Genomic DNA, 24372 nt, shown 5'->3' on the forward strand with positions numbered 1-24372 from the left:
TTACCGTGTATCGGATTAACTGCCGTATAGCAAGTGTCGCAAATGTAAACAAAGCGCAGCATAATGGATACATGTCAGACAGCGGTTAGTTCAGGTGGCCCGTCAGCAGCGGTGACGTCTCTGCCCGTCCGGCATCAATCAGAGTACGCCACGTTGGGAGGGGAGGCAGCCAGCTGGCGGACGCGGTGATCAGATGACTGACAATCTCAAAAAAGATAATAATTAAACGGCCAGGGCCGTCGCACCACTCAAAAGTGCAGTGAACTGCGTGGGTAACGGTTAAATGTTAAGATGGAAGATGGATGGCCCTCTGGGTGGGGAATTCAAATTAAAAAAGAATATAGATGGAACAACTCTTCACTTCAGTGTTGCAACTGTTCAATTTTGCACATCATATATTTATTTTAAAGAAAAAGTCTTAGCCAAAGTTTTCATTTTGTTTTTCAAAATATGTACATTTCAGAATATTGTATTTTCTATTTTTGAGCAGAATTCTAGCTTTGTATCGGCTAATGTTGAAAGCACAAAAGTGTGTAAAACAACGAGCACATTTATATTTTGCATTTTGTTTTCTTACTGTACCGAAAATGAACCGAACCTTGACCTCAAAACAGAGGTACTCACCGAACCGAGATTTTTGTGTACCGTTACACCCCTAGTATTAATACAATATAATGGCACAGTTGAATTCTTGTGAGTAAAAACATTGTGTATGTTGCTACATCTTTGTCTTGAACTTGATACAGTAGCAATTCAGTTTTTTACTTGTATTAGCTTGTCAGCAATGAGTATCTTATAACGTCCTTGCATTTGTAATATTTCCATTTTCCATTCAGCACAGTACTTATGTCATGGAAATATCATTTGTATGGCAGTTAGGAAATAATGTAATAAGACGTAACCTGCACCAACCACTGAGGCTGTTATCAATACTTATACAAAGAAAATCTTGCAAAAATACTGTATAAGGAAACAACTAAAATATTTTATTAAACTGTTGCAGTGTTAGGGAGGGTTTGAAGGTTGGAATCCAACAAAGTCTGGTAATGGGAAGGTTGTCCTGAGCTTATTAACCACACAGGCTGGTAGAGGAACCCTGATCCCCCGCCCCAGGAACTCGTACTCCCAGCGCACAAACTGGCCATAAGCTGTGTACCGGTTCCAGCTGAAAGAAGAATAGAATGGTAGTGATGGCCAAATGAAGCCTCATGAAGCAATGAAGCTTTGCAGCCAATTGGTTTGCACATGTAGCAAAGCTTCATGGTGCTTCATTTACCCTATGGCGCCATCAAGTGGTCTAGAAGCCCAAGAGGTCAACATTGTTAAGAATTCAATGGCTATTTGCTCAAGACAAAGATATGAATGTGCTTGTGTTAGTAATTTAGTATGTGAACAAAATACAACAAGTGCTAAGGGTAATTTGTTATTCATTTTTATTTAGAAATAATAGCTTTCCCACAGTGGCTGGCTTTAAACAGTTTCTTTTTTTTTTCTGGAAAATATTTCAGCAGTTTTAGAAAACATTCTTTCACAAGGCACAGATGAAGCTGGGGTGCAGAGAAATGCCAGTGCCAGCTTATATAAATTTGGGTAGGTATTCTTTTGTGCCTCCCAGTACACTAATGGATTGTTCATTCTGTTGATGTTTGGTTCAGATAGGTACACACACACACTCAAATTTATATTAAAGTAGTTTTTCTCCCTTACCTTATTGAAAGCAATCAAATCAAAATGTTCCCATACAGGGGAGGATCGCTCTTTTCGCGCAGGTTCCATCGCAAGCAAAGGACAAGGCTCAAAAAAAGATTGCACTGGTTGCACTGTTGCGCACAGATGTAACAAGTACAGGAGCCCGAAATCCACAAAATGTGAGATAACAGGCGATCGCCATTGTGTTTTGCAACCAATTTATACCGTAGCCTGTCCTGTTTTTGCAATGTGTGCCAAACGTTGGATCACTTCCGAAGCACTCACGAGATTCAGCCGGCCGCCGGCGAGGCTTCCCACGTCATCATTTCCGGGTTTTGCCGAAATGAAGCGCGCCTCGCTACAAGCTTCGTGGAAACCCCCCTCCCATTACTCGACACAAGCTTCGGAACCTCGGCTCATTTCGTCCCATCACTATAGAGCCTACCCACGTACCACGTGCTCGCTGTATGGTTCCGCCCACTTGTCCGTCATTTTGACTCTGTATTAGCATTGTTTTCAATTGATGGCGGAATTTAAAATGCATTTCATGGAAGACCCGGTGCTTTCTGATGCCGCAAACTCACTGGATCTGTTGCATAAAAGGCGTTATGAGGAAAAGCTTCGTTCTATACAGTCGCCAGATCCATATTTGATGCCCAAATCGATGTTTTTCGACCCACTGTCTTCGCCCTGTCTGCCTGACATCTGCTACGCTGATATTTACAATTATCTCGTCCACACAAAATCATCCTATTCTCACGAAAATTTGAAAAACTTCAAGAGCTTGGAGGCTTATAAATACTTCGTTGCTGGTTGGGTGAAACAGGTCCTCATCCACGAAAATTCGGCAGGAATCTATCTTGTGCTTGGAAAGGTGAGTTACGAAATTTTCAATTCAAATTCTTTTGTTATTGCTAACATCCACTGTCAAGTCTAATGTATTTCATGTCGTTTGTCAATGGAGTTAAGGCTTTTAATGTTTATGTGGTTTAGCGATAGCACTCACTACATACATACGTGTATGTTGTCGGCAATTAGCCTAGCAATGATCTTAATTGTGGTTATTTGTCAGCCCCGTAGACGAGGCCAGTTTCTTTCACTTGGTACCAGCTAAATATTATTCAAAAAATAACGATGGTGGAAGAAAGGGAAGTCACAAACATCTTGAATTTGAAACTATGTCGTACTACGTCGTATGTTGTCGGCGATTAGCCTAGCAATGAACTTAATTGTGGTTGTCAGGCCAAAACCCTCTAAATATATATTAAATGCATCTTACCGGATATAAATGACTACTACATAGTCTGTGGTGATTTTTTGGTGTCCAGTTTTCACGTCGAATTGCAGCCGTCTATTTCGCTCTCCTCTTCGGATCCCTCGGAATACGGTAAAACTTCAAGTCTCTCCTTCCATCTTCTCTGTTAGTGCAACCAACAGCCACACACGCCTTCACCATTTTGATTATTAATGTTAAGGAGCAGAAAAACTCGCCGTAAATAGGAGAAATGTACGTAGCCGTAACAGGTTAACACTATGTTTTGATGGACAAGTGGGCGGAACCATACAGCGAGCACGTGGTATGTGGGTAGGCTCTATAGAATGGGGTCATTCATTCCCCTTTCCAACAGAAAACCAGCACAGTAATGCAAACCGTTATTTTACAATGTAATTTGTGAGACAATCCTAGTTTGTAGCCTAAGTGACTGGCAATCACAAATAAGGTTGGTTTCTGACATTGATTGGTGTGTATGTATGTATATATATATATGTACACACACACACACACACACACACACACACACACACACACACACACACACACACACACACACACTCACCGGCCACTTTATTAGGTACACCATGCTAGTAACTGGTTGGACCCCTTTTGCCTTCAGAACTGCTTCAATTCTTGGTGGCATAGATTCAACAAGGTGCTGGAAGCATTCCTCAGAGAGTTTGGTCCATATTGATATGATGGCATCACACAGTTGGTGCAGATTTGTCGGCTGCACATCCATGATGCGAATCTCCCGTTCCACAACATCCCAAAGATGCACTAATGAATTGAGATCTGGTGACTGTTGAGGCCATTTGAGTACAGTGAACTCATTGTCATGTTCAAGAAACCAATCTGAGATGATTCCAGCTTTATGACATGGCGCATTATCCTGCTGAAAGTAGCCATCAGAAGTTGGGTACATTGTGGTCATAAAGGGATGGACATGGTCAGCAACAATACTCAGGTAGGCTGTGGCGTTCCAACGATGCTCAATTGGTACCAAGGGGCCCAAAGAGTGCCAAGAAAATATTCCCCCCACCATTACACCACCACCACCAGCCTGAACCGTTGATACAAGGCAGGATGGAACCATGCTTTCATGTTGTTGACGCCAAATTCTGACCCTACCATCCGAATTTCGCAGCAGAAATTGAGACTCATCAGACCAGGCAACATTATTATAATCTTCTATTGTCCAATATCGATGAGCTTGTGCAAATTGTAGCCTCAGTTTCCTGTTCTTAGCTGAAAGGAGTGGCACCCGGCGTGGTCTTCTGCTGCTGTAGCCCATCTGCCTCAAAGTTCGACGTACTGTGCATTCAGAGATGCTCTTCTGCCTACCTTGGTTGTAACGGTGGTTATTTGAGTCACTCTTGCCTTTCTATTAGCTCGAACCAGTCTGGCCATTCTCCTCTGACCTCTGGCATCAACAAGGCATTTCCGCCACAGAACTGCGGCTCACTGGATACTTTTTCTTTTTCGGACCATTCTCTGTAAACCCTAGAGATGGTTGTGCGTGAAAATCCCAGTAGATCAGCAGTTTCTGAAATACTCAGACCAGCCCTTCTGGCACCAACAACCATAGCAAGTTCAAAGTCACTCAAATCACCTTTCTTCCCCATACTGATGCTCGGTTTGAACTGCAGGAGATTGTCTTAAACCATGTCTACATGCCTAAATGCACTGAGTTGCCGCCATGTAATTGGCTGATTAGAAATTTAGTGTTAACGAGCAGTTGGACAGGTGTACCTAATAAAGTGGCCAGTGAGTGAATATGTATATATATTTATGACACATACTTGTTTCCTGACTGATCCTCATAATTTTGCCGGTAGGCATTGTAGGCTGTCCGAAGAACGTCTGTGTTAAAGCAGACGGGCTGAAATCCAGGGTTCTGGGTGATACACTGGACCCCAGCCCCCTCCATCTTCTCTCCTTTTCACCGCAGCAAACACACTCGTCCACGGTGGGCATCACTGCACAGTATTCACATGAACACCTTCAGAAAAATAAGAAAAAATATTTAAATGCGGAAAATGCTGTGCGTAGTGAAAGACATCTTGTATGAAAAATGTAGGAAAATAATGTTCCCGAGTGTCCACAAATTAAAAAAAAATAACAATGAAAATGTCTGACTATATTAAATGAACAGATAAATGTGAATAAAACACAATATACCTACCAAAAGTTTTAATTTTCAGCTACTCACCATGCGGTGTTGCCCAGTCTGCTCTGGTCATCCTGGGAGTTGGCCTCAATGTCATCTCTGTTGCTGTTTTCGGATTCAAAATTGTTTACTTCTTCCAAATATGTCTCAAACCTATATGGCTGTACGTCACATATTTCCTCTGGATCAACAATGTTTGGAAAATCCACACGAACCAGAATCGCTGGAAAATGTTTCCTCCTCCATTGGGCTCGATGCTAGAGCTGCCTGAAAGCCTGACTCCGCTGATGTCATCAGCAAAATGGCGGTGCCAGAGGGCTATAATGGGAGGAGGGGCCCCTGCGCCTCTCCAAATTGTCGTATATAGTCGAATCGTCTCAAAATATGATTTTAATTCCAATAATAATGCTATTTAAGATTTTTTTGTTTTGTTTTATGTCACAGGCACTTTAAAATTTAGTATTACAAAAGGTTTTGAAACTACAATGACCAATCTGGAAAAAAAAAAACTGGACAAGTCAAATGAGTGACTTTCTGTTGCCACTAGTTGGCACTGTAGTGTTGATGAAAATATGACCTCTACAGGACCCATTAGAGTGCGACTCTCGCCAAGCACAGGAAGTTTGGCGAAGATATACAGTGAGGCAAATAAGTATTTAGTCAACCACTAATTGTGCAAGTTCTCCCACTTGAAAATATATGAGAGGCCTGGAATTGTCAACATGTATAAACCTCAACCATGAGAGACAATGTGGGGGAAAAAAAACAGAAAATCACATTGTTTGATTTTTAAAGAATTTATTTGCAAATCTTGGTGGACAATAAGTATTTGGTCGATACCAAAAGTTCATCTCAATACTGTGTTATGTTCCCTTTGTTGGCAATAACAGAGGCCAAACGTTTTCTGTAACTCTTCACAAGCTTTTCACACACTGTTGCTGGTATTTTGGCCCATTCCTCCATGCAGATCTCCTCTAGAGCAGTGATGTTTTGGGGCTGTCTTTGGGCAACACGCATCTTTCATGGCACGCCAGACCCACTAATCTTGGTCTCATCTGACCAGAGCAGACGGTCCCAGGCTTCAACTTGGACCATGTGCTTTGGTCAGATGAGACCAAGATTGAGCTTTTTGGCAAAAAAAAAAAAAAAAACAACTCTTAGTGGGTCTGGTGTGCCACGAAAGATGCGCATGCTGAAAAGCACCTCATACCCACTGTGAAGTATGGGGGTGGGTCAGTGATGCTGTGGGGCTGTTTCACTTCCAAAGGCCCTGGGAACTTTGTTAGGGTGCATGGCATCATGAATGCTTTGAAATACCAGGACATTTTAAATCAAAATCTGTTGCTGGGTGAGCTGAAGAGGAAAGTACAGAGGAGATTCTGCAAAGAGGAATGGCTGAAGATCCCTCTTTCTGTGTTTTCCCATCTTGTGAAACATTATAGAAGATTAGGTGCTGTTTTGTTGGCAAAAGGGGGTTGTACAAAGTATTAACACCAGGGGGGGCAAATAATTATTTCTTTATGTGGGATTTTTTCCCCACTGAATAAATGCACTTGTATTGAAGGTTGGATTTTGCTCTTTTTTTCCCCATCAAGGTCCCACATTATTTGAATAAAAAAAATTTATTAGAAGCTAAAAAACACATCTTAACCAGGGGTGCCAATAATTATGGAGGGCAATGTACATATATACATATTTATATACATACAGGTGTGTGTGTATATATATATATATATTATATATATATATATATATATATAGTCACTATTTTGCACTGTTTGTCTCCTGTATATTACCTGTTTTGACCATAATATGTAGAAAGGGAAAAAAAGGCCTTTTACTATACCTGGTGTTTTTGTTGAATTATCAAATATAAAACTATTGTCTTGTTATTTTCTGTTGAATGTTTATACTAACAAGTTGAATAAATATCAGGCCTAAAAACGTTTCGTCGAGCATGTTTGGTTGCCAATGGGACATCAATATTACAAATTTTGACAAAAATGTTTTGATTTTTTTTTTTTGTGTCTCTTTGGGTCCAAAATGTTGGTTATAATTGATTGAAGAAAACGACAGTTTGGACGGACAGGTTATAGTGTCCTAAAAAAGGAACCCAATCTGGCAATTGTGATTTAAAAAAAATATATATATATAAAGGCAATATCAAAGGTATGCAGATTTGGGAAAAAAAATAGGCTTAGGTGTGAAAGGGTTCAACTAAAAAAAGTAAAATAAAACCAAACAAAAAAAATGATGTAAATGCACATGTCACTGCCATGATGCATACATTGATTGTTTTTTTTGTTCTTTAGCACAGCGTTGGTTGCCATATAACAGCGCATTTACAACACCCCTTTCAGCAGTGTAATTGACCACTTGCCGGGCAACTTGTACAGCCTCGTATGTCACACAAAAGAAGCGGCCAGATCTTCCGCGTCGTTACCGCCGATACTTCTGGTATTGCAGAAAAGGCAGTCCCATCACATTTTCTCAATCTTAGAATCAACTTGGTAACGAAGTATCAGTTTTAGTTACAACCGTAGCTTTGAGTTATAATATTATAAATAGGCTTGTTCTGAACAAAGAGAAGAGAAGGCTAGGACTGAATAAAAACAAGTTGTTTATAGAGAATAAAATTAACAAGCACAGTCAAGTCCAAGCACTTTAAAGTTCGAAGCAGAAGTCGAGAGATTTTCATCGAAGGGGGGCCGGAATGATTAAAAGCACAAACAATTTTAATATCACTGTCCAATTTGTACGACAAAGTATTAGACCAAAATATAGAAAAAAGGACTAAGAGATTATAGTCATACTGGTAGTATGAGGGGGGAAAAAAAGTCATCCTGTTACCTAGGGGTAATGTAGCTGAATAAGCAACCGCGTACTTTCTGTAGTGCTTTGCCACCTCCACTAAAGTCAACAATAATGAAAATATCTTGTGAGGCTGTGTTTTAGAAACAGTTTCCAAAACAAGGAAATCTGATCCTTTTGCTCATCTACACCAAATTATAATCAATGGAAGTATTTTATTGTTGCTTTGTCGGAGCTCCCAGCTACGGTACATTTACATTAAGTGCGTAGTCCCTTATTCAACTATATTACCCTCACAAAATACTTTTCTTGTAGTAAGAGTACAACTTTAATCTTGTAGTCATATTTTCCCCTCCCTTTATTTGGCCCCAAAACTGTCGTAATATGTCACTGTCAATCAAGAGTAGTAATAGTAACTTTTTTAAAATTTATATAATCACCCATACCCCCAAAAAACTAACATTTGTGAGCCAATCATAATTTTTCATATTTATGTTATTATAATATTGATGAATGATTTATAAATTTTTTAATTTGGGGTCTACTGTTTCAAATATTAGCTGTGAAAAGTGTAGTTGAAAGAGGAGGAGGGTTGTATAAATAATGTCACTCAACTTGAGTGTTAAATTCAGGTGAGCCAATACTTTTGGCAATACTGTCGCTCCACATCATAGAAGGATTGGACAAGCACAATTAAGACACCAATACTGCCAATCCTCAACAGGATTTGAGGAAACTACAGTCTATAATTGACCTGCGTATACAATCTGATGAAGGCAGCATGGATGACATGCGAAACAATCATTGGCCATTGCTTCCCACACCAATACACGCGTGTCTCTTAAGCCAATACTTGTGAGCGAATTTTTGACCACAAACTGAGCAGGAATAAGGTTTTTCACCAGTGTGGAGTCTTGTGTGTCTGTTTAAGGCATTCTTATAACTGAATTCTTTACCACAATCTGAGCAGGAAAAAGGTTTTTTGCCAGTGTGGGTTCTTGTGTGTGCTTTGAAGGAATTCTTATGACTGAATCCTACACCACAAACTGAGCAGGAAAAAGGTTTTTCACCAGTGTGGATTTTTGTGTGTGCTTGTAAGTTTTTCTTCATAGTAAAACTGTGACCACAAACTGAGCAGGAAAAAGGTTTTTCACCAGTGTGGATTGTTGTGTGTGCTTGTAAGTTTTTCTTCAGAGTAAAACTGTGACCACAAACTGAGCAGGAAAAAGGTTTTTCACCAGTGTGGGTTCCTGTGTGTCGTTTTAAGTGGGAAATTTGAGTGAATCCTTGACCACAAACTGAGCAGGAAAAAGGTTTTTCACCAGTGTGGAGTCTTGTGTGTGTGTTTAAGGCACTCTTATAACTGAATTCTTTACCACAATCTGAGCAGGAAAAAGGTTTTTTGCCAGTGTGGGTTATTGTGTGTGCTTTGAAGGAACTCTTAAAACTGAATCCTAGACCACAAACTGAGCAGGAAAAAGGTTTTTCACCAGTGTGGGTTCTTGTGTGTGTGTTTAAGGCGCTCTTCTGATTGAATCTTTTTCCACAAACTGAGCAGGAAAAAGGTTTTTCACCAGTGTGGATTCTTGTGTGTACTTGTAAGTTTTTCTTCAGAGTAAAACTGTGACCACAAACTGAGCAGGAAAAAGGTTTTTCACCTGTGTGTGTTCTTGTGTGTAGTTTTAAGTGGGGAATTTGAGTAAATCCTTGACCACAAACTGAGCAGGAAAAAGGTTTTTCACCAGTGTGGGTTCTTATGTGTGCTTGTAAGTTTTTCTTTTCAGCGCAACTGTGACCACACACTAAGCAGGAATAAGGTTTTTCACCAGTGTGGGTTCTTGTGTGTCTTTTCAACTGTTGCGCTTGAACGAATTTTTGCCCACAAACTGAGCAGGAAAAAGGTTTTTCTCCGGTGTGCACTCTTATGTGTATTTTTAAATTAAACTTTTTAGCGAAACCTCGACCACAAACTGAGCAGGATAAAGGTGTTTCACCAGTGTGGGTTCTTGTGTGTCTGTCTAAGTTGCTCTTCTGAGTGAATTTTTGACCACAAACTGAGCAGACAAGAGGATTTTCACCAGTGTGGACCCTCATATGCGTACGAAGGGAATCGATATTAGCAAAGGTTTTCCCACGGTGAGATTTTTTCTGACCATCATCTTTGTAAGGTGAGTGTGATGTAGCGCCATTTCTATCTGATGGTGCGATAAAAATTTGTGCTTGTGATCCTTCTGTTGAGCTGCTGCATGGAGGCTCCGTCGCTCTGCTGGCCTTACTCGGACCATCCTCGCTATTCAAGGGCTCACCAGTCGACATGGTGATATCGTCCTTCTTTTTAACGTATGGCAGCTCTCCCTCATTTTTGATTGGAAGTTGTACTTCTCTCTTTAGCTGTTGAGCATCAGGACCAAGATATTTGCTGAAACCTGCAAGACACAGGAAGACAAATGATATATTTTATGGACCGTCTATCCAGCTACTAAGCCGTGAGGTTTGACTGGCTGAGAGAGCGAGAGAGAGAATGCATGTACGCGCGCATACAAGATGTATTCTGGGCTGTCGTTCCCATGACAACGATGCACCGATTGGCTATTAGTCAACGTGCATTGACACGCCCTCATCCTTTAGGCGCAAGCAGTGGCAATTTGATTTTTTAATTATTATTATTTATTGATTAAAAAAAAATAATCTAACGGAATTGTAAACAGTTTAGGGCTGCAGCTATCGAATATTTTAGTAATCGAGTAATCGACTGAAAATTTTATCGATTAATTGAGTACTCGAATAAAACAATTTTTTTTTTTTTTTAGGTAAAGAGCAATTATAAATATACATAAGAAAACAAGACATTTCATCTAATATTGAACCATTTACAGTCATTCAATGTCTTTATTTTCGATGTACAGTGTTGAAAACAGCCAACAATTGCATCTCAGATGTGACTAGAATAAAAAAAAGGCAAGGATGGCAATTGATACGATTTCTACGATTCCGATTCCATTATCGACACTGCTTAACGATTGTTTATCGAATCTCTTATCGATTCTAATTTCAGGGAAAAGAAGAACAAACATTTTGATTGGCATCAGGTTTGTTTAATCAGAAGTCACAACCTTACAAACTCACAACGAGGTCAAAAGAGGCCTAAAGCCTCAATGTTAACTGTGGCTATAAGTGGCAAATGCACAAGAATGTGTAACATTTTACTGGAACATTTTTCAAATAGAAATAAAAAATATTGGTATATTTTGGCATATAGGTCGCTGTTCTGCCTTTGGCAATGTCCCCAAACTTTTTCCTGTGAGGGCCAAATAACATTTCCCTTCTCTGATGAGAGGCCGGGGTCAGTTTGTAACAGAAAAAGTGTGACGATTGCAGGAGTGCGTAAATGTAAAAAAATGATTCTTTTTCAGAAAGCCACAATCAAATAACCCTCTGTGGATTCTTCACGGAACAAAAGTAAATAAAATAAAAATAATAATAAATAATAATAGCACTATTAATCAAATAGATAATAACCAAATAACCCTCTCTGAGTTATTCACTGAAAAAGGCCAGGAAATAAATAACACTATTGAGGGAGAAAACATTTTTTAAAAATTCAAAATGCTCTCTGGTATTGTTCAGGGGGCCGGACCAAATATGGAGCCGCGGGCCGTAGTTTGGGGACCCCTGTTTTTATTTACCAGTATATTGAAATGCATGCCTTTTAGTTTTTATGGCGCTTTCACGCTCAAGTGGTGGCACCCTTGCGCTTCCTCACGCGAAGAAGAGCGCGCTCACGTGAAGAAGAGCGCGCTTACACGCGAAGAAGAAGAAATGCTGCATCCAAGCGAGTGAGCGAGTTAGTGAGAAAGGGAAACACTGCCACGAGCCTACGTTCTTTATTAATGTTTGTAAAACATCTACAGAGCCAACGCCTGTATGTATCATCTTCTGTGTTGTTGTTGTTGTGCGTTTCCACTCGCGATTGGACACTTAAATCCAGTTGTGTAGTGGTTTAAATGATGTGCTAATGCTAGCGAACGCATGCTAACTGTTTGTTATTACTGTGTTAGCAGCTAATCATCGCCGATTTAAGTTGATGCAAACCTGTTTGTTATTGGGGACGAAATTGATTTGTTTCATTTCGATTTTTAGTTTCAAGTGATGGTTGAATAAAGTCAGCAAATTATTATACCAACGTCTTCTGCATCGTCATTTGGGAGTTTAGCTAGCTGTATAGCCAGGACTGAGCCTTAGCGTCTCGGTGAGGACAGTGCAGTCTATTCCCTCCCGATGCAGTTATTTCCATCTCGCAATGACTGCAAGTCGCTTTGTTGTAATTTTTCCTCGTGAAGTGAAGACACACTTTCGAGCGTTCGAACCTACGTGCTGTCATTGTTATGTTTACAGCGGCAATGCTCGTGCTAAACTATCGTAACCTTTCATTTTCACCCTTTTTCCTGGTGAAGTGTAGCCAAACTTTGAAGCGAGTGGTTCTTGGCGCCATGCTAGTTTGATGCGTCTGGACAACAAGACACGTCACGACGCAATATGCGTCTTTAGGATCGTTAAGGCTTTTTCATTGTGATGTCGAGGCCTCGAAACACTCGGAACCGGTTCCGAATTGGAATCGGATTTCGATTCCCATCCCTATTCCCTGCTTTCACTCAAAAAACTTTTAGATCTTATAAAAACATAAATATACATTTCTTCCCTAAAAATGCCATTACACTTGATAACACACATCACTTAAAAGTTAGGTGTTTTTCCCACGTATTTCAATTAAATTTCCATTTGTGTCAAGCTATTTTTAAGTTCTAGTTAAGTTTTAAGTTAGTCTAAACTGTAAGTCCTGATAAATTTTGAGTTTTTGCAGTGTTCAAAACAGATGTAACATATCAAGTTATAATATGGCGGAGATATTTGCATGCGTTCCTGAATGCACCGCGTGACGTGCGGGAGTGAGGGAGGTGTGGGAGAGCGAGCGACGTGCCTTCCTGTTGTGGCGCTGGCAGGTGCGTGTGTGTCGGCTTTGCTAGACAGCAGTCGTGTGTTGGTTGTTCCACAAGTTCCCAAAAAAATAAATAATTGCAACCTAACAATGCGGGGGACTCTTTGACAACGTTACAGTATGATACCTGCTGTATTGGAGCACATTAAGTACCAGTACTACTTGGTGTTTTATCCAGCAATGACTACTGAGCTAAAATTGACAGTTAGCATTATTAAGTTTTTATTTTACACCCTCATCACTCTACAGTAGAGCTGCAGCTATCGAATATTTTAGTAATCGAGTAATCGACTGAAAATTCTATCGATTAATCGGATAAAACATTTTTTTAGGTAAAGAGCAATTATACATATAGATGAGAAAACAATACATTTCATGTAATATTGAACCATTTTCAATCAATCAATGTCTTTATTTTCTATGTACATTGTTGAAAACAGCCAACAATTGCATTAAAAATGTGACTTAAAAAAAAAAAAAAGACTACCGTAATTTCCCGAATATAAGGCGCACCCGTGTATAACGCGCACCCCCAATTTACCTGCAAAATCTAGGGAAAATTCTTGTACCCGTGTATAACGCGCACCCTAATTTTAGCACCAATAAATATGGTAGAATACAAGAAAACAGCTCGCGTAGAAATACAGAAATGTCATTTTAATTTAACAAATTATAAACAGACATAACACAGCACAAGCATAGCACAGTGATAATTACCGTTCCGGTAGTGCAAAACATTACTGTAACAACCTTTAACAACTTCTCCAACTTAAGAGAACCCGGGAGAAAACAAAACAGCCATATCTGTATTATACATGAACATCTAAAGCATTCTTATAAGTGCTTTTCTGCCCCTACCAATTGCTTTTGCTGATGACTTTGCTTGTTCCAGCTGCTTCTTCATTCATTTCCAATACCGCACCCTCGATTCTCCGACGTCATACCGTCTTGCCGCTTCACGAATTCCAGCTTCCTCAGATACGGAAATTACTTTCCTTTTGAAGGCTGCCGTGTAGCTTGCTCGTTTCATCATCATGAAATACCGCAAATGTATCTTCCTTGGAATTATACTGTTAAGTAAAAGTGACGACTGAAGTGGGAAAACAAAAGGAGCTCATAACAGTGCAGACGAAACGAACTCACGGAAGTCATTCGACCAATCAGAGTGAAGTATTACCAAAACAAACGGTGACGTAATATACCGTAATGGCGGCAACAGATCACCGTATGCGTTTTCTTCAACACAACATGGCCGTGTCAATAAAGAAAAAGTCTTAAAATATACATATTTATATGTATTTATTTCTGTCTCCATCCATATACCCGTGTATAATGCGCACCCTCGATTTTACAAGTGGATTTGGGGGAAAAAAGTGCGCCTTATTTTCGGGAAATTACGGTAATTCACTGCTTTCACTCCAAAAACTTAGATCTTGGAGAAAAAATATATATATATATATTAGGGCTGTCAAACGATTAAAAAATTTAATCGAGTTAATTACAGCTTAAAAATTAATTAACCGTAATTAATCGCAATTAATCGCAATTCAAACCATCTATACAATATGCCATATTTTTCTGTAAATTATTGTTGGAATGGAAAGATAAGACGCAAGATGGATATATATATATTCAGCATGTGGTACTTAAGGACTGTATTTGTTTATTATAACAATAAATCAACAAGATGGCATTAACATTATTAACATTCTGTTAATGTGATCCATGGATAGAAAGACTTGTAGTTCTTTATGAAAAATGTTAGTACAAGTTATAGAAATTTTATATTAAAACCCCTGTTAATGCTTTCGTTTTAATAAGATTTGTAAAATTTTCAATCAAAAAATAAACTTGTAGCCCGCCACTGTTGATGGCAATAACTACTTACACTATAAAATCAGTCGCACCCAAGCGCCAGCAGAGGGCAGCAAAACTCCGCAAAACAATTAACAAGTGGGCCTTTCACTCCTCTGTCATTTAAATCTGTCTGAGCTGGGCCAAGTGCGTTAATTGCGTCAAATTTTTTAACGGGATTAATTTTAAAAAATAATTAACGCCCGTTAACGCGATAATTTTGACAGCCCTAATATATATATATATTTCTTACAAGGCCTGAACGATATATCGTTTAAACATCGCCATCGCAATGTGCGCATGCGCAATAGTCCCATCGCAAGGACGTGCGATAGTTTTTTCATTTTATTTTTGTTAATCCACAAACGTTTGTTTTGAGGAAGGAGAGGGACGGAGAGCGCACAGCTTCTTTCCCTCCAGCAAGTCATCGGCTCCTCCCCCTCCCCCTGCGACAGCGGAGTGGAGGGAGGAGGGGCCTAACAGCAGAGCGGAGGGAGGAGGGGCCGTTCTCAAAGTGAAAGCAAGAAAGCAACACGTTGAAGGAGCGAGGAAGACTGTATCCAAAAGGAGTTTTGGAAGTATTTTGGCAAGAGCAAGACTATAAGGGACAAAAAACAGCCCTGTTGACAGTGCCTCGCCGTGGTTGCCTCAACAACAAGTAATCTGTCAAACGTGGGACCATTTAAAATGCAGGTATCTATGCATTCCTGCTACGAGCTTCCCATCAGAGGCTTTTTAGTACAGGTGGGAACATTGTTACGTGACAACGTTCTTGTCTCAAGCCTGCAATAGTAGATAAACTAATAGTCTTGGCCAAAAACCTATGAGACCCAGTTGAGATTTGCTGAGCAAGGAAGGTGGACGATATGCAGACAAAAACATAACACAGCTGCAGGAATGTCTTTTCTTCTTTTTATTCATGTGACAGCTATCAGGAAGGCAGGAAATTTGGGAGTTAAAATGGTTCTGTTATTCATCACAGTTATTTGCAGTTATTCAGTTCAATTATTTACAAGTTCAATTGAGGTTTCTTTAATATTTAAATTTATTGTAAATCGTATTTTTCAAATAACTATATATAGTACAGCAGCACATAAAGTTTTGATACTTAATGTTTTTGTTTAAATATTTTTACAACTTTGTTGCCGTTTCGGCAGTTTTATATTGTTATATTTTGTGTAAACAACTCAGGGGACTAATGCACTTGCACTTTTATTGGTCAGATTTAATATTTAAGTTCAAATATGTTGACAACTTTGTTGTTTTACTGAGGTTTTTATTTATTGTTATAGTTAGTAAACAACTCTTTTGTCATATTTAATATTTTTGTTCAAATATGTTGACAACTTTGTTGTTTTACTGAGGTTTTTATTTATTGTTATAGTTTGTGAACAACTCTTTTGTCATATTTAATATTTTTGTTCAAATATGTTTACAACTTTGCTGTTATTTTACAGAAGTTTTTATTTATTGTTATATTTTGTCAAAAACTTAGGGGACTAATGCACCTGCTCTTTTATTTATCATTTAATGTATTTGCTGCCGTTGAAGTGTAAAATATTGTGTTCAATAAATGATCTATTTTTTGCAGACATGGCTTCCTGGATCCCTTCATACAGCAATCTTCATCATTCACAAATGAAACGGTATTATATGAATACACTGTGGTCACTAGAGGTGTGCAAAATTTCCGATTCTTAGATTATTCGCGATTCGGCCGTGGAAGATTCGAGAACGATTCACAAACATCCAAATTCCAATTATTAAAATATGCAAAGTAAAGCGGAAGTACACAACACTCAGCGCGCCGCGCGGTCTTCGGGACGGAATGGAGCGAGAGTAGCTAAACATCATGCTTCCCATTACCCGGCCCCTCGGGTAATGCCAATGCTCAACTCACGGCTCAAGCTCAACTCATGCAACAAGATAAAAAAACACAACAACATACCTGACTGCTGCCGAAAAGCTGCTACAAAGTACATCCATATAATGTTACGGTGGATATCATTTATATAGGACTAGATGCAATTTAGATTTGGTAGTGTTAGCAGCACATCTACAAAAAGCTAGATGCGGGTGTTATAAATGGCCGCCTTCTTAACGCAGTACACTTCCCTGCAAGGCTGTTGTAGCGAACCTTTCAAGCAAACCTAATTAACTTTTTATCTAAAATACTCCTAAATCGGTAAAATATTGACTTGAATCTATCTTTAAAATAGTTTTACAACTTTCACATGTCGAAAGTAGACAAAAGGGAAATTATGGAATAACGGGAGCAATTTTAACAAATTTAACGGTTGATTCACAACATTAAATTAATTGAATGTAGTTTAAAGCTGCTGATACAGAATGGGGACTGGAGTTTTTTATTTAATGTTATTTTTGTATATTTGTTTACCGCTATATGTTAACTTGATACTGAAATAGTAGTGTGGTTTAGCCTGAGAGTATTTTTGAACAATTTTGGAACTAATGTACAAAACATAAAAAAAATTTTAAAAAAAGGAGTGGGGTGCATCAATAATCGTTTTATAATCGAATCAGAGCCTCTGAATCGTAATCGAATCGTTAGGTGCCCAAAGATTCCCAGCTCTAGTGGTCATGGTGTGTTATGTAACGTATTTCCAAACAGCTATTCAAGTCATTTAGTGAAAATTTCTTTAAAAAAGATATTTTTTTTTTAATATTGCAATATAATATCGCAATATATTGCAAACCTAAAAAAAAATCGCAACAATAGTTTTTTCCAATATTGTTCAGGCCTATTTCTTACCTAAAAATGTCATTACGCTTGATAACACACATGACTTAAAAGTTAGGTGTTTTTCCTACATGTTTCAATTGAATTTCCACTTGTGTCAAGCTGTAAGTTCTAGTTAAGTTTTAAGTTAGTCTAACTGTAAGTCCTGATAGGATTTTGAGTTTTTGCAGCGTTCAAAATAAATGCTGTGCTGTACTGGAGCACATTAGGCACCAGTGCTACTTGGTGTTTTATCCAGCAATGACTACTGAGCTAAAATTGACAGTCAGCATTATTATTAGGGCTGTCAAAATTATCGCGTTAACGCGCGGTAATTAATTTTTTAAATTAATCACGTTAAAATATTTTACGCAATTAACGCACATGTCCCGCTCAGACAGTATTCTGCCTTTTGGTAAGTTTTACAGCAAGGCTTTTTGTGCTGTCTAACAGCGAACTCTTGTGGTCACTTTGCGACATGGTTTATTGTTGTCTTGCCAGTTCAATATGGCTGCAGGACGTCTCGGGCTGACGCCTACGTTGTAATGTTGTGCTTATATATGATCCTTGGACAAGATTTGTCCGTAAGTATGGTTGTTGTAAATAATGCACATACTATGTTAGTAAGCGAAATGTTATATTTTTTGTATGAGACGCTTTTTGTTTATGTTTTGTGAACCCATATAGCGTGCTAAGCTAACGTTGTTGCTAATGCAATGCTTGTGTACTTTTTTTTTTGTAGTTTTAAGTTTTACAACGGTCTAAAGAGGACAATGGTTTGAGGCCATTTTATTAATAAATCAGATGAAAAAGAAAAGTCTGATTATTATGGCGTCGTTCACTAGCTGTCTAGCTTTGGAAAAAGTAGACGCTTCGGAGTAAGGACAGCATAGACCAGGGGTCGGCAACCTATGACACGCGTGTCAGCACTGGCACGCGAAGGGTTAACCAGTGACACGCGAGCGCATGGCAAAATAATATATATATATTTTTTTCTTAACCTGAAATTAAGACATTTTTAGTTGCACGCCCTGTTATTTAGGGCTTTACAGGAGCGTCCCTCCCGACCCCTCTGCCTATAGCGTTATTTGCGAACAATTATGGATTTTGAGCACACTTCCAGCTCTTCAATTTCTCGATTCCTGCGCTCGTCGTTTTTTATTTTCCTCTGCACGCTCAATTCTGCACCCGCTACTAACGTGTCACGAAGCCAACCAGTCAGAGAGCTGGTGGAAGTACACAGTGTTACCAATCTGCACTTTTTGGTACTGTTACTCCAAGCACCAGCGTGGAGGCCGGCGGGCCAGTAAGCGAGTAGACAGCCGGCGAATCGCCGGCGTCCGCGCCGGGAGCCTCGTCGCTTTAACTTTGATTGAGATCCCGATGTCACACCCTCGCCCCGGCGCGGAGGCCGGTCGCTTAAGATACGGGGCTGTACACCCCTGTCCCGGCGCATCGCAACACTCCGGTTGGACCCCGATTGCCAGCCGTCAGGTCAGGGCAGCGGGTGAAGCAATGCTTGCACTGTAGTATGGAGTGGACCGGCGATTAACGTGGCTCGTTGCCGTCGATTCGTCCGGTGCTTACTTCGGAGAGGTGGCAATGTGTATAAAAACACTGACGCGTTGGATGGCGTTTTACTGGAGACTTTTATTAAACAAAACAAAAACCAGCGGGGGACACAGCCTCTTCTCTCCTTTTCACGGCGCTCTACGCTCTCTCTCAACACCTGCCATCGCTCCCTCTCTTTTTCTCGCCCAGACGCCCAATTCTTCTTCTACGCTTAACTAGCAAGCCGATCATATTGTAGGGGACAGCGGCCCCTTGGGGATACCGGTAACAACTGGTTGCCTGGTTACTTCTGGTAGCTCTTTTTGTGCATTATGCCTCAAGAGAGTTGTGTGTCGCACAACAAGTGTCAAACACCACTACGAGACAAAACATGAAAATTCATAGAAAGCAGGGCCAAGGAACACATTAAAGTAGGTATCTTTTATATTTGTAATATAAAATCTAAAATTGTGCATATATTCACTGTTTAAGTTGCTAGTGAACAAGACAAAATGTAAGAGTCGGCTGTTCTGACTTTGAAGGCTCTCTGTACTGTGAGAGACCTGCACTGAGAATCACACCTGTTCCCCTTTGCGTGCTGGGGTGTGTGTTTGTGTGTGCGTGCGCCGATATGGTTTGTGAGGACTTTGAACCCGTTTTCTCACCTGGGCTCCGGGGACACTGTTGAAATATGGGGACTATGCCAATGTCCCCATAAACCTTGGACTATATTTGCATTTTTTTGTGCCTAAATGGCCTTTTTTTTACTCTTAAAGTGACGCAATTTCAAAAATACGTCATCATCTTCGTCATCATAACGATAAATTCGCCTTAATTGGTCTCTAAATGACTTATTTTTAATTTTTTTCCCAAGTCCTCATATAACTCTTGACTTGACTGCTGTGTGTGCGTGTGTATGGAACAGCGCCCCACAGGGCCTCCTGTGAACTACAATTTCCATACACATTTCTCACACACACAGTCATTTTTGGCGGGCTTTTTTGTGATTGGCTGGCTTTAGTTCGTGGGCGTAGTCAATTCAGGGAACCGTTAGTGCATGCCCTTCCCCCACCAGGAGATCAAGAAAGGAAAGTTTTCAGAGAAAGATGACACCAGGCAGATAACAATCAAGTAGAGCTGAAACGAGTACTCGAGCAACCCGAGTAACTCGAGTTTAAAAACTGATCCGAGTAATTTTATTCACCTCGAGTAATCGTTTATTTTGACAGCTCTAAGCATTACGTTTTGCTCGGACTACTTTTAATGCGGGACAACGCGCTGTCACGTGCGGAGAGGAAGAAGGGGAAAAAAAAAAACTTACTGCAGCCGACAGCCGCCACAAACGACGCCGACGTTGCTAAATACTAGCCCGCACGATTCTACGTTGGTACAGGTAGCGTCTCATAGAGATCACATGTATGATGAACTAGATGCTAAATGACAGACTCGGCCGCGTCTGGGCAGCTTTAGTAAACAGCCGCCATCTTAAAGCAGTACAGCGCTAAGCGCTAATAAAGAGCGCTAAGCGCTAATAAAGAGCGCTAAGCGCTAATAAATAAGATTAACGTTACTGTTCTGAAGTAACGTTAGCCCTGCGGAGGGCTAGGTTTCTATTAATTATGACCACTGTCGATGCTTGGCTAACGTGTCTTACATACAGGCTTTAACATAACATAGCATTGTGGAGTGATGAGGGTGTAAAATAAAAACTTAATCATGCTAACTATCAATTTTAGCTCAGTAGTCATTGCTGGATAAAACACCAAGTAGCACTGGTGCTAATGTGCTCCAATACAGCCTGTATCATACATTTATTTTGAACACTGCAAAAACTCAAAATCCTATCAGGACTTGCAGTTTAGACTAACTTAAAACTTAACTAGAACTTAAAAATGGCTTGACACAAAGAGAAATTAAATTGAAAGACGTGGGAAAAAATCCAAACTTTTAAGTGATGTGTGTTATCAAGCATAACGGCATTTTTAGGTAAGATATATATATATTTTTTTGTAATAAGATCTAAAGTTTTTTGAGTCAAAGCAGTGAATTAGTCTTTTTTTTTTTTTTTTTAATTCTAGTTACATCTGAGATGCAATTGTTGGCTGTTTTCAACAATATACATCGAAAATAAAGACATTGATTGACTGAAAATGGTTCAAAATTAGATGAAATGTCTTGTTTTCTCATGTATATTTATAATTGCTCTTCACCTAAAAATATATTTGTTTTATCCGATTACTCGATTAATCGATAGAATTTTCAGTCGATTACTCGATTACTAAAATATTCGATAGCTGCAGCCCTACAATCAAGTGTAAGAGTATAATTTATGATAAAGTATTGTTTTTATTAAGCGAATTGGAACTTCTTTTTCATGCTTTGATTGGATTTGTTTTTTGTTGTTGTTTTTTTTTTTTTACTGATGAATCAGATTAGGTTATCTTTACATTGAATGTTATTGAGGAAAAAATTAAATCTTTTTTTGTTGTTTTTGTTTACTTTTTTCATATTTGCTGAATCACTAACAACAACAGAGCTTCTGTAAAATATTTAATTTGCACATTATTGCATTATATTCCAAGTATTATAGCATAATTTTGGGTTTCATCTGTACCATTTCAACTAAGTTGAAATAATGTAAAACATTCCAATAAGTATATGCATATAGAAGCGTAAACAATAGGTGATTTCTGAAATGGTGTGGTACTAGTAACTTCCCTACTTTTATAGATAGCAATGCATCTGTACAGTGCTTTAATTTTGCTAAGAGAAAACGGTAGGATGGCTATCCAATAAATTAAATACGTTATTTTATAGTTGTAACAAGAACAGAGTGGGAAATTATCATAAATCATCATTCATCAATCATCATCTTTTTTTTTTTTTTTTAAAGAAATTAGTAGGCAGGAAATTGTTGAATTTCACGTTGATCTTAAGTCTTGACAACTCCATGTAAAAAGCACATTTAATACGTTTGTGTGATACTGTTTTTCAACTATGTATAGCAGGAAAGCTTGCTGATAGATAAAAATGAAGGAAGAAGAGTAAAAAAGAAACCTTGGTCGAGGGCAGAGATAACTGCAGTAATGTGCTATTTTCAGGCCACATAAATAAAGGAAAATTAGCCGCCAAAACCGAATGCAGTCGCTCCAAACTTGTGGAGGGTTCTGTTCTTGCGTAATGACCAGTGCAAAATATCAGACTTTATCAGAAACCGGGGAATAGCTGCAAAAAGGATGCCAAATTGTTGCTGATTTTTGTAGCTGTTAGTAAATTGTTGTAATGATCTTCGAATCAGTTATTGTGGCTTTCATTTTGTTGTAATTTTAAAGCTTACTGCTAGCACTTGCATTATCTTGTATTTTTTATCAATATTATCTGAAACCTGTTGTTTGAATTAAAATTTCTAGAACACATTAGCTTTATATGTATTTTACTATTTTTATGTTATTATCTATGATATCATTTTTTTCAGAGGCCAAGATATGGTACAATAGTCTAAACAGTTTGTATATTATATATATATACATTTTTTTTTTTTTTAGGACTTGGCTGATACCAAATGTGCTCCTTGCCAATTCCATTCCTGATGAGGCGTCTGTAAAATAAATTGGTAACCTGAAGGAGTTTAATTAATCCCTATTTCTGTCTGAAACCCTTTTAAAGTTTTTATTTAGACATTTACAAACATTCATAGCACAACAGACAGCACAAAATAACTACTGTGCAAAACATCAGGAAAGTTGCTGAGATATTTCAATGTACAAATTTTTGTTGTTGTAATTCATATGTCAGGGTTCCCGCAGGTCCGTAAAAAGTCTTAAAATGCCTTAAATTTAAAATTTGGATAATCCAGGTCTACAGAGTAGTGTGACCTTCCCAAGTGTTGAAGGTCACAGTGTTAGGCTGTAAATTGAGGCCTAAATCCTAATTTTGGGACGTTACTTCGAGCTAGAGGGTTGAGATTTGAGACGATGCATCAGGACACAACTCTCTGTGACTATGACGAATTACAGAATTGTGTGACCTTCCCAAGTGTTAAAGGTCACAGGGTTAGGCTTCAAAATTAGGCCTAACTCCTAATTTGGGGACGTTACTTTGAGCTAGAAGGATAAGATTTGAATTGATACATCAGGACACAAGTCACAGTGACTATCAAAAATTACAGAATTGTGTGACCTTCCAATGTGTTGAAGGTCACATGGGCGGGCTTTAAAATGAGGCCTAACTCCTAATTTTGGGACGTTACTTCGAGCTAGAGGATTGAGATTTGAGACGATGCATCAGGACACAACTCTCTGTGACTGTGACGAATTACAGAATTGTGTGCCCTTCCCAAGTGTTAAAGGTCACAGGGTTAGGCTTTAAAATGAGGCCTAACTCCTAATTTTGGGACGTTACTTCGAGCTAGAGGGTTGAGATTTGAAATGATGCATCAGGACGCAAGTCAGAGTGACTATGACAAATTAAAGAATTGTGTGACCTTCCCAAGTGTTGAAAGTGACAGGGTTAGGCTTTAAAATGAGGCCTAACTCCTAATTTTGGGACGTTACTTCGAGCTAGAGGGCTGGGATTTGAAATGATGCATCAGGACACAAGTCACAGTGACTATGACAAATCACTGAATTGAGTGACCTCCCCAAGTGTTGAAGGTCACAGGGTTAGGCTTTAAAATGAGGCCTAAATCCTAAATTTGGGACGCTGCTTTGAGCTAGAGGTTTGAGATTTGAGACGATGCATGAGGACACTAGTCAGAGTGACGATGAGGAATTAAAGAATTGTGCGACCTTCCCATGTGTTGAAGGTCACAGGGTTAGGCTTTAAAATGAGGCCTAAATCCTAAATTTGGGACGCTGCTTTGAGCTAGAGGTTTGAGATTTGAGACGATGCATCAGGACACTAGTCAGAGTGACGATGAGGAATTACAGAATTGTGCGACCTTTAACCTCAGTGTATATCAGTGACTTGAGTTGTTGCTGTAACGCTATTTCCTGGTTATTAGTGGTTGTAGGAGTGAGCGGGAATATGCAGAGATGAAGTGTGAATTTAATAAAAAATGGATTGAAGATGGTTTACTGATATATTGTGATATTCCATCCATCCAGCTATTATCTACTGCTCACAGGGGCAGCAGTTTTAGCAAGAACCCAGACTTCCCTCACTCCAGCCACTTCAACCAGCTCCTCTGGTAGGATCCCAAGGCGTTCCAAGGCCAGCCAAGACACAGTTAGTCTCTCCAACGTGTCCTGGGTCACCCTCAGGGCCCCCCCCCTGGTGGGACATGT

At 39.2% G+C, this 24372-nt stretch overlaps 1 protein-coding gene across 3 annotated transcripts in view; it reads right to left on the reverse strand.

Moving 5' to 3' along the window:
• Window positions 1-6275: 6275 nt before the first annotated feature.
• Window positions 6276-24372, reverse strand: part of LOC130928049 (gastrula zinc finger protein XlCGF26.1-like) — a 46864-nt gene continuing 28767 nt past the window's right edge. For all 3 annotated transcript variants that reach the window (XM_057854254.1, XM_057854252.1, XM_057854253.1), the window contains exon 3: window positions 6276-10372. In XM_057854254.1, the coding sequence (XP_057710237.1) occupies window positions 8748-10262 (1515 nt within the window). In that variant the 5' untranslated portion in view covers window positions 10263-10372 and the 3' untranslated portion in view covers window positions 6276-8747. The remainder of the gene's footprint in view (window positions 10373-24372) is intronic.

Source organism: Corythoichthys intestinalis, chromosome 13 (assembly GCF_030265065.1).
Source record: "Corythoichthys intestinalis isolate RoL2023-P3 chromosome 13, ASM3026506v1, whole genome shotgun sequence".
NCBI lineage: Eukaryota > Metazoa > Chordata > Actinopteri > Syngnathiformes > Syngnathidae > Corythoichthys > Corythoichthys intestinalis.